General features: G+C 32.4%; 1 protein-coding gene across 1 annotated transcript; it reads right to left on the minus strand.

Annotated features, from left to right (window-relative positions):
• Positions 1–264: 264 nt before the first annotated feature.
• On the minus strand, positions 265–9,563 carry LOC120085111 (kinesin-like protein KIN-14F). The gene is made up of 18 exons (XM_039040970.1): positions 9,322–9,563; positions 8,901–9,178; positions 6,463–6,626; positions 6,096–6,239; positions 5,581–5,937; positions 5,403–5,471; positions 5,111–5,326; positions 4,856–4,937; positions 4,660–4,755; positions 4,098–4,277; positions 3,838–3,944; positions 3,554–3,732; positions 3,278–3,442; positions 2,943–3,196; positions 2,642–2,805; positions 2,363–2,560; positions 1,291–2,021; positions 265–650 (listed from the first exon to the last, which is right to left on the minus strand). The coding sequence occupies exons 2-18, from the start codon at positions 9,070–9,072 to the stop codon at positions 503–505; spliced, it is 3,426 nt and encodes a 1,141-aa protein (XP_038896898.1). The 5' UTR covers positions 9,073–9,178; positions 9,322–9,563; the 3' UTR covers positions 265–502.
• Positions 9,564–11,599: the final 2,036 nt, after the last annotated feature.

Raw genomic sequence — 11,599 nt, forward strand, 5'->3', positions numbered from 1 at the left:
ACATTTTAAAAATTTAGAAATCAAAGTAAAACTAATCTAAAAGTTGAGGACCAAAATAGTATTTAAACTTTTTTTTCCCTTTTTTTTGAGTTCAACAAAATATGGGAAAAAGACTTGGAGGGGAAAAAAACCTTCATCATTCTATTGAAGAATCAAAGTTCCAAAGCTTTCTATAAGAATGAAGACACTCAATTTTTGCTTTTCCCATCTCCAAAATAAGTTGGCTGTAAACAGAAGTTTGTCACTCTTGCGATATATATAACAAACATGGGAAAATATTTCAAAGCCATCAAACTCCCAACAAACCACCATCCGAAAGGAACCTCATTTCAATCAGAATTTTGAGCATTATAATTAATATACAAAGAATAAAAAATTGAACACAAAAAAACCAAAAAAAAAAAAAACAAAACAAAAACAAAAGAAAACCAAAGAAAAAACTAGCTACAAATATATTTTCATTGCTCAATATCATATACGGCGTTAATATTCAATTCCTATCTCATGGTATTACCAAAAATTTCCCGCGAGGTGTTGATCTACTTCTTCTAAATTCAGACATTGATTTCTCGCTAACTTCAGTTAGATTGCGGCTCCCATTCTCAACTTTACTTGTAGTGAGCAAACTTTCAACGCCAGAAACTGGTACTCTGTTTCATAATAAATCACAAAAGCTCTGTTAATTTAGAAAATATTGAAAATTTATAGACCTACTGAACACAAAAATTAAAAGTTTGGAGTCTTATTAGACATTAAATTCAATTTCATATCTATTAGATCAATTAATCTTTGTTTAAATTTTTTAATATGACCTTATTTAGATTGACTTTTCTATACTTAAAAAAGTGTTTTTAAGCACTTAAAAAGTCAATACAAATAGGACTCTTATGTCAAGGACCTTAGCACACAAAATTAAAAGTTGAGAGGCCTACACACTTTGGACCTATTAGGCACAAAATTAAAAGTACATGGACTTATTAGACTTTTTTTTAAGTTCAAAATTTTAGCCACATACTTAAGTTTTAAGACTAAACTTGTACCTTCAATTATTTATATGCATTTTTAACACCCTTCACATGTGGACTCAAACATTAATTTGACTAACGAAGCCTAACATATGATGAACTATTAATATCAAATACAAAAGCTCCTACTTTAATACCACGTTAAATCACTAAAACCAACGTTAAATCACTAAAACCAAAATCTTAAGCTTATGATTTAGGATATATATATGTGCAAATTTTTATATATACACACTTAACCGAATAGTATAATTTCATATTGTACCTTGGTGGTTCCAGATTCTGAGAGTTTCTTGGGAAGTTCTGACGAGCTTTTTTCACCTTCAAAACACCATCAAGAGGCAATCCCACAAGAAAATGCTCATTCTCCATTTCAGAGAATTCACTCTTTCTTGCATCCTCCATTTTTCCAGCAGCATTAATGTCAGTAAGTAATGTTGTTACCACATGCTCAGGCTGCTTCTGATTATTAATCCTAGCTGCTGCACCAGGTAACTGTTGTTGCTTTGCTTTGGTTTTGCCTTCATTTCTGCTTCTCCTTGCACCACCTTGCATTATATTTAGAGGCTGCTTCACTTGTTCATCTTCATTATTTTCTTGGCAAACCAGTTGTTTCTTCTTTGTTGAGGCCATTGCTTTCTGGATACCAACCAATGCATCAGAAAAGTTTTCATGCTCTTGAGAACTGATGTTTACTCTTCCTCGATTATCGATTGCTGGGACTGAGGCCATCGACTTGTTAACATGCACTCTTGCCGGAAATGAAGGCTTTGCAATTGGTTGGTTCTCGTTCCTCTCTGTTTTAACCTTGATAAAGGCACCCCTATCTGTTGATATTGATCTCCTAACTGGTGGAGATGGTGACCTTGGGTTTCCAGAGCTTGAACTTGTTGTTGATCTCTCTTCAGCTAATAATGGCATTTTTATTGCATCTTTGTCTGTGAATGTAGAGGGAAATCTTGACCTTCTTTGCTTTCCTGAAGAGTAGCTTCTAGCCTGATATCATCAAAATGTTGTCAAAACGGATAATATAAAAGAGAGAAATTTTGTGACTGATTTTGGAAAGAACACCAAGTATAACCTTTTAAAAATTGTTTCAAGATGTTTTCAATGTACAAACACCATTTGGGAACATATTGTTTCTTTTTATCTCCCATTATTACTTTTGTTTCTTGAAATTGTATCAGGTTTAGCATCTTGACTTACCAGTGGCTTTTACATCAAACCTTAGGAACTAGGTAGATACAACCGTCAAATTCAACCAAATTTATAATTTAACATATTTTGCCTCAGCACAGAACATTAGAAGTACATGGCAGTAAATAAGGTCTGCTTACCTCCAATGTTTTAGCATCATCCAAAGGCCGTTGACAATTTTCAGGCTTAGCACCACTTCCATTGGTACCATGTCTTAGAACACGGAAGGGAGAGCCAGCTCTTGGCTTCTGAATTTCTACAAAAGCTCGAGCATTGCCACTTTTTAGTTGTTCAAGCTCTGCATCCTTCCTCCCCAATGCCGATTTAAGATTTGATATCTGAACAAGAATAGGAAGCACAAAGTTAAGTACTGACTTACATGGAAGGGAAAAGAAGAAAATAGAATGGTCAGAACTAACCTCATCTTTAAGTTCTCGAATTTGACCATTTTCTTTATTACAAGAAGCTGCACCTAATTCTATGGAGGCAACTCTCTCAGCAAACTTAAGCGTACTTATTGTCTCTCCAAGTGCATCAACTTCCGGATTTATATGTACAAACATCAATGTCTTAGCTTGTCCACCTGTTCGTTAAAGAAAATGTACAAACATGTTATAACTTCCTTCTAATCACATCCAATTGAATCATTCAATTTCGACTACATTTATAATGAAAAGCCAAGAAAGAGTATCAATCAACGGATGCTGAAAGGGTGGTTACCTAAAGAATCTTGTAAGAGTTGAGTGAGTTTGCTATTCCTGTATGGAATATGTGCACTCTTTTGTGCAAGGGCAGAAATCACATCTCCAAGTGCAGAGAGGGATTTGTTTATATGTTGTGCTTCCTTTAGTCTGTCGCCGACAGCTTCAGATTTGTCAACTCTTTCACTCCCAGCTAGATCTACTAGATGAAGACACCCCCTGAGGACAGATCCGGAGACAAAATCTCTTCCAAGGACATGAATTGTTAAAACACTACAACAAGAAGAAGATGGATGAACATTGAGAGAGTGTCCAGTTTTGTATGATTAAGTCAAGAAAGAGAAAAGCCTATACCTGTGCGAGCGACTACTTCTCTCATTTAAAGCCGTAGCACCAATAGCTCGATTCTTCTGGCCAATTTTCATCAAACTAAGAACATCTCGAGTACATGTCACAGGAACCCAACTTGCATCAGGCACATTGAGGCCACTAAGTTGAGAGTTGTTTCGTATATCTAACGTTCAAGTGGTTAAGAAAACGAATATAATCGTAGAGAAATTCAACAAAAGAACAAAGATTTTTGTCATATGCAAAAATTTTGACTCTATCCTTTGTTGTTCAAAAGGATATCTTCTGTTGGAGCCATCACTGACCAACAAATCTCTCACTTGCTCATTGTATATTTCAATCATTTGAACTCCAACTTCATACTTTATCACATCCAACCTTGCATTTGATATCTGGAATAAGTCATTGAGAGCTCGATAATTAACACCCCATGTGTCCTCAGTCATCAAATCTGGGCCACTCTGCAAGAAAATAAACTGGTTTATACGTAGTTTATATCATAAAAACATTATCAAATTTCGCTCTCTTCTTGTAATGATGGAAAATATGATGAACTTGGTGCATACCATCGTATATGTCTTTCCTGAGCCAGTTTGTCCATATGCGAAGATGCAAACATTAAAACCATCAAGAACAGATCTGATCAATGGTTGAGTGTCGATATATATTTTTTCTGCAGAAGTGTGTAGAAACTTATCGTAAGTTACATCTAATTGCAGATCAAGTTTCACGTTATATTCAACTATCGGTATTTTATCTTAAGTCCACATGGCACAAATGTTGAATATGGGTAACTTTAGGTATAAATCTTAAGTATCAATATTACCTTGGGTAACATTAGTTCCATAAACTTTATTGAAGGAAAATACTCTTCTTGCTTCTTTGCCTTGCTTTAGAGGATTTGCAATCATAATGTTCCCATTTTCTCCAATATAGTCCACTGTAGAATGTTGATTTGATTGTTCCGATAAGAAAGGTCTCACTCTACAGTACACCCTTATTGTTCCTGTGATTACAACATGACATTTAGTTTAGCACTCAGTCCAACTACTCTCTTCATCATAGCACGAACATGGGCAAGACATCATTTTGTAAACAATTTTTTTAGAAGTATACATTTTTTTAAAAATACATAAATGTTTACAAATATCAGACCTGTAACAAATAAATGTTTACAAATTTCAATATGTTTCCTAACAACTATTTGACATGTGTCTAGTAAGTGTTCTGATATGTCTTCAATTTAAATGTCCAGTATGTGTAAGTGATATGTTCAACAAGTATCAAAGTGTTTGAAATGAGTCGAAGTTAAATAAAATATCCAAACTACAGTATCTCTGTTTTATAGTCGTTATCACAAAAAAATGAAAGAAGTAAATTATTATTACCTTTAAGGTCTTGAACTTGATTGTAAAGTATACGATTCTCTTCCAAGACCTTATGGTAAGAAGAGGAAGCCATCTCAAGGCCCTTGAGATGATGTTCTGGGAAAATAACCGGAGCATAAGATTATTAAGTTCATACCTATTTCAATTAATGCAACTGAACAGGAAAAGAAAAACAAAAAAAAGTTGAAGTTCTAACCTAGCCTTTCAACTTCTTCATTCCATTGAGACTGTATGTGTTTAACTTCAAGTTTGGTTTCTTGAAATGCTGATTTTAGCTCCTGAAGGGCAACAATATCAAAGTATATTAAAAATGACTTCACATATGAAAATTGACTTGTCAATGAATGTACTGCATATTTGATAAATCGACACGAAATGGAGTGCAATTTCTTCTTATTGATAGCTTTAGAACTAGAAGCAACGAATATTCAGTAAGCACTCGCACTAAAACCTGAATCTGCTTCTGTTGAGCATGAACCAATTCATCATGGCCAGAAGGAGCCCTATGAATAACCTCCCGTTTTCCTCCACAAACACAGAACGTGGAGAAGTCGCTTGATGCCATATTAGCTCTTTGGTTGATGTATCGGGAAATTGCTTCAATGAATTCAGATTTTGACAGTGAACTCAAGTCACTCTTTAGTATTTTCTTCAGAAAGAGTCCAAGCTGTAGAATCAAATAGATAAAAATTAAGAACACTTTAAACTACCATGCATTTTGTTGAAACGCTTGCATCAATTACCTGAGTGCCTTGAGACACCAGCAGTGCAGAGAAATCCTTGACAACCTTGCTAAGTAATGCATCAATTACCTACAATATTTTATAATACGTAATCTCTGATTCAGCGCGTCTAAGCTTTTAAGTAGATATTTTGAAGCAAAAAAAAAACGATGTAAAGCAGGAAAAGGACCTTACCTACCATTGCATTTAAAGGCAAATCTTCAATCCTATCACTCTCTCGGAGGTATGCTTGTAGAAGTTTAAGTCCAAAATGATCAAAAAGAAAAGCAAGAGCACTGCAAGTTCTGGATTCTTCAACTGAAACTTCATTAGAAAGATGGAGGAAGTCTAGTAACTGCTCGAACTGAGACGAATCTGGTTCGTCTATCGACTCGTCTGTACTCTCACTTTCAGTTATGGATGGTGAACTTCTGGCGAGAGATGTGATCCGTACAGTTCCTCCATATCTCCAAACCCCAATCCCACCAGCTTGCTTCCACTCGTAATATCCTTTCAAGCAAAGAATACACTCAACAACTTTTCCTGAAGTACCTCCCTGCATTCATAAAATTCAAACCAAAACATGAGCATTTTGAGTAAAAGTTTTCAACCGACTCAAGTAGAATGAAATATATTGAGATAATGTGATTTGTGACCAAGAGAAAAACTAGTAATCAGAAGTTAATTAAGATGATAGAGCAAGAAGATGAGAACCTTTTCCAAGTCAGAAGCTTCAAATGTCAAGAGCTTCATGTCTTTAACTGCCTCCAAGAAGTTCCTCATGTTCTCAAAATACTGGATTGCAGACTGTGCAGCTCCTTCTGCTGACTGAACTGTTACAACTGGACTCTCCACCACCTATTATTAAAAAAAAAAAAAAAAAAAAAGAATAACAACTCCACTGTCAACGCAAAGGGGAAACCCATGTTGATAAGAGTTTAGTTTAGTTTTTTTTTTTTTTTTTTTTAAAAAAAAAAAAAAAAAAAAAAAGGGGACATTTTTCACCCCCAATTGAATTATTCCTACTCAAAATATACACAAAGAAGAATGAAGCCAATAACATTAAAAAGTATATTATTACCTTGAGAACAGCACCGGGATTGACTTTGTTGAGGACATTGCAGAGGATAAGGCCATTGCGAAGTGCAAGACAGAATTCTTCTTCAGAGGGCTCCTTCGATAGTACTCCTGATGCTCCATGATCCATTTGGCGCAGCCATTCTGCTGCTTGATTCCTCCTGAATGCTGAAACACATCACATTTACAATTAGCAATGAGAATATATTAGCCATAGATAAGTGTCCGTCACAAAAATTAAACGACCAAAACCAAAATATGTTTGATACCATTCTTTTTTTGACAGCTTAAGTGCACCATGACTAATTTAACCGGACAACTCACTTAACCCTACAATATAACATTTGGGTGTGTTTGATACAATCCTTTTTTTCTAAGTTCTGATCTCTTGCTAATCATTTTCCTTTGTTTCGTTAATTATTACCATTAACAATTTTGTAAGTGTTTTCAGGAAGTGTAAGGCTAGATATGAGCTTAGTTTAAAATAATAATAATAATAATTTTTTTATAAAAAAAAGAAGACTTAAAGCACATAAATGTTAAACAGATACTATATTATTGGAAACTATTTTGAATATTTTCCCTTCATCTAGTTCATGAATTAATCACACCTCTCTAATTGTCAATGGACTCACTTCCCTTCCCTGTTCCTATATACATTTTCAGCTTCTTATAGATATTCTGATAGAATAAAACGCTTTCAGATTTCACATTTTATAAAATAATTTAAATAATAGAAACGTCAGATATACAATTCCATACTCATAATGGTGTTATCTTTTAATTTCATTCCTAACCTTTAAAAAGTTGTAATTTCATCTCAAATTTTTTTTAAAAGCACGCTCACTAATCTTTAACAATGATTATAAAAGGGAAAAGAATCTGATATGAAAATACAATTTGTCCTTACATTTTTATTTAATGAACTGGACACAAACTTAAAAATGAAGAATCTGTTTGCATTATATAACATTGTTCCTGAGCCATAACAACTTAACCAAACCGAATGTCTTGCAACTTACAAAACAAATCAAAATTAAGGATAGTACATGAAGTATAAAATTGGAAGTTCATGAAATTCAAAAACGCTTAAAAAATAATTAAATGAGAAATCCAGCCCAATTAAAAGCGGGGGAAGAATAGGTCAATGGGTCTCTGTTCTCCGTTTTCTTTATTGTTCCTGCAATTACGTTTTTCAATCTAGCTTTCCTCCTACTCCTAAGGACAATTCTTTTAAACCCAAATTCAACCAATGAAGAACCTTGAATATTATTGAGTAATCTGACGGCGGGCAGGTAATGGTTGACCCTACAGGCACTATCCCTATCAATATAATTATTTCCGCTCCATAAATCACATCTAAAGGCAATGGCTCAATGATGGAGATCAGAGCTCCTTCCCTCTCAAAAATATATCTCCCCATTTCTTCAACTACTATAATGGTTGGCTAAAAAACACTTTTTGTAACAACAGTAACTTCTTAGTCTTTGTACTTCTAAGTTTGTAATAATTTAGTCACTTACTTTAAAATGGGTAACAATAGAGTAAAAGATATTATAAAAATACAATATTACATAGATTAAATTGATAAACTAACTAGAAACCAAATATGCTTATAGTCATTAAGTCCATACATATCAGAATATGTTAATTTTGATAAATTCTCTAATTTTAGGATGTAAATTAATACAAATTCAAAAATATAGATACTAAAGTGTTATACATTAAAGTTTCACAAATTTGTAATAGTTACAGATTAAAGTTTAAAAACGAAATCATTACTTACATGTAATTCAAGGGATTAAAGGTGTTTTTAACAATAATTGTTCAATTCCAAAAGAATAAAAAAAGGAGGAAAGGTAAAAAACAAAAAAAAAAAAAAAAGAACTTCTTTCGGCTGATAATGGACCTATGTCTTTAGAAGATGGACCCAGATTACTTGAAGCGAAATTCTGGGTTTCATTAACTCCCACAAACTTTAATCTCTCTCTTTTTTCTTTATTGTTCTGTTCAACTTCCCCCACTAACTCATCTTTCCCTAAATTACAGGAAATTAATCTCTCTCTCATTATTATTTATGGGCATCAAAACAGATAGTAGTTAAATTACCATTTTACCCTTCACTTCAATTTAAGGATACCCATATTAATAGTAATTTAGGTGAGGGTAAAAATAAAAAAAGAAAGAAACTATGCACTGATTTTTCTGTCATTTTAAAATTTGAATTCTGGTAGTTTTACTCTCCCTGGAACTGTTTGGTGTGACTTTCAAATTGAGAGAGAGAGGGAAAAAGAAAAAAGGAAAAGGAAAAGAAAGAAGTTGAACAACTTGAAAGAAAGAAACCTTGAACGAAGAGTAAAAGAAAAAGGAAAATCGAAAGAACTCTTGATCGATTGAGAAGAAAACAAAGAAAAATCAGTGCGATGAATTTGAAATTTATACCAGCTTCTTCGGCTTTGCGATGAGCTAATTCATGGTCATTGATAACTTCCTCAGAAATCGCGGAATCAGAAGAAGCATGATCATTACAAATCGCAACCAGAGCTTTCAATCCCCTCACATTCTTGTTCGGAGACATTAATTTCGAATTCATAAAGCTTAATTCCTGTGGCATTTCTGGATAAATCGATTCGATTCTATTCTTCTTCCAACAAACCTGGGGTTCCTTTTCCTTTTCTTCAACTCGCAGATTTACAGTTGAGCGAAATTCTTCTCACAACCTAAGAATCATCATCATCATTTCATCATCAACAACAAGAAACAAAAACAATGTATGGATTCTCGAAATCGTTTCTACAAAAAAAAAAAAAAAAAAAAAAAAATGAATGAAATGAATAACAAGTGCAGTGATCAAAATCTTTACCAGTAAAGCATCTTCGACTTGAAATTGATTAGTAGGAGAGAGATTGGGGGAGGAGTTTAACGAGCTTCTCGTGATCGTTGTTGAAATGATGAAGAGGATTTTTCAAAAAAAAAAAGTTCGGGAAGCGGTTGTTTATTAAGTGCTGTTTCGACGTGGGGAAGGTTTTAGAGAGAGAAAGAGAGAGATGAAGAATCTATTGAAAAAAACTTGAATTGTAACGTTATGGAGTGTTTATGGCTTCCATGAATCCCATTCATAAAGAGAACCCACCAAAACTCCCCATTTTATTTTCAATATAAAATATTACTTTTTAAAAAAAACATTTTTAATTTAAAATATGTCGAAATTCAAACTTCTAACCTCCTCAAACATACATATTTATAGAAATTTTTTTATTTGATTTTGAAAAAAATATTAGAAGAGTGGTTATCTTAGACAATGAGGAAAATGATGAGCTTCAAATACCGTAAAAGAAGTATATATATTTAATTTCAAATCATCCCAATTTAAAACCGTTTAAATTTGGTAAACTAGTTGTATGAGTGGTATAACACTTTGAGATCGTACCTTGTAATTGGGAACAAGAAGAAATATTCTATGTGATTGCAATAATTTTTCACATGATAGACTTTTCTTGTCATGGTTTTTTTTCTCCAATTTAGACTTTTTCTACGCTCGTGTTCCCAATTTGACTGTCTTATGTTTTTTCATTACTTTTTTGTTTATCCATATGCTAGTAGTGAGAGGTTTCTCCCAACATTTTGTACAAATGACTCAAATTTTAGAATCAAAATGTCGTTTGACTCTGATTTTGAAAATAAGGATGTATAAATTTTTCCTTATGTCACTCTCCCTCACTCGCTCTCCTATCTCCTCGTTCAACTAATCTAATATAATAATAATATTCTCACAAATTAGAACTTTTCCTCAATCTCTTGCACTCGCACTTGTGATCGTCGTTCGGATTAAAAAAATGTTGGCAAGTGGTTTGTGATATGAGCAAAATATTATTTTTCATTGTTTCAAAACCTCGATCAAACGACATTTTGGAAGTGAAATTTGGGTTACCCTTATAAAAATATCTACTCTATATCAATGTCAATTGAGCGAGCTATACTACACAAACAAAAAAAAACATATTATTTTCATTCATTGCTTGCCATAAATGAAACATTTAAGAATTGTGTTGGATCCATAAAATAATATAATATATATAATGTGGTGTGTGTCAAATGTTGAATGGATGAAATATATAGTATATATTTATAAGTTGGAGTTTTTGTGAGCCTAATTATTGAATTTTTTTAGTACAAACTAATTATTGAATATTAAAGATTAAATTTATTGAAATAAACTATATGTTTTAGGCAACTATTCTATTAAATTTAAAAGTATGACTTTTGCTTTTATTTATTTCACTTAGATAAATCTTGTTTAAAAAAAGACGGTTCTCAATTATAGTTTATGTAGGACTATGATGTTTTTCTTTTCATGTTTTTCCTTTTTATATCTAAATAATGTGGACGTTTTTGCTTGATTTCCGTGGGGTGGGGGGTTAGCTTATTTTATATAGTTTGAGTTTGAATGTGTTTTGATTTTTGAGTATTTTGTTTATTGATGGTAATTTTTTAATTTTAATTTTGACAAAGTCTTCATTTTATATTCTTCTTCGAATTAAATGTTTAGAATTAAATTTGTCTAAGTTAAATTATGTCGTTAACAATGGCATAATTTAATTAGTCAAAATAATACTTACCTTTAAGAACATTAAATATTCAAATCCCCTCTTAATACTTTTAAACTTTATGATAAATTGTCAAAACGAGCATATCTCAATTAATATAAATTATATGTTAACGGTCAAAATGTTTGTGATTCAAATCTCTATCTTTATTGTACTAAAAGAACTTTATGGTCCATCTTGCTCGTGTGGCGGTGTTTTATGGTAATTTTGGGGCTTATTTTGTCCATCTATGATTTCTTTTGGATTACAATTTGATTCTCCTATGCTATCTATGAGAAGGCTTGTATTTTGAATTATGTTTAGTTAATATTTTTCTTTTTAAAATATAGAATTTTATGATAAATTTGACTTTAACTAATTAATTTAGGCTGATATAAACTCAAGGTTTTTTTGTTTTTTCAGAGAAACTCAATTATGGGAAAATTAGCAAGAGGGATAAAATATAAAATCAAATGAATTTGATGTTCATAATATGCAAAGAAAATTTAAAATAGCATATTAAAAAGAATATACTTTTTATTAGGAAAATAAAAA

This window comes from Benincasa hispida, chromosome 9 (genome assembly GCF_009727055.1).
Source record: "Benincasa hispida cultivar B227 chromosome 9, ASM972705v1, whole genome shotgun sequence".
In the NCBI taxonomy this organism is placed as follows: domain Eukaryota; kingdom Viridiplantae; phylum Streptophyta; class Magnoliopsida; order Cucurbitales; family Cucurbitaceae; genus Benincasa; species Benincasa hispida.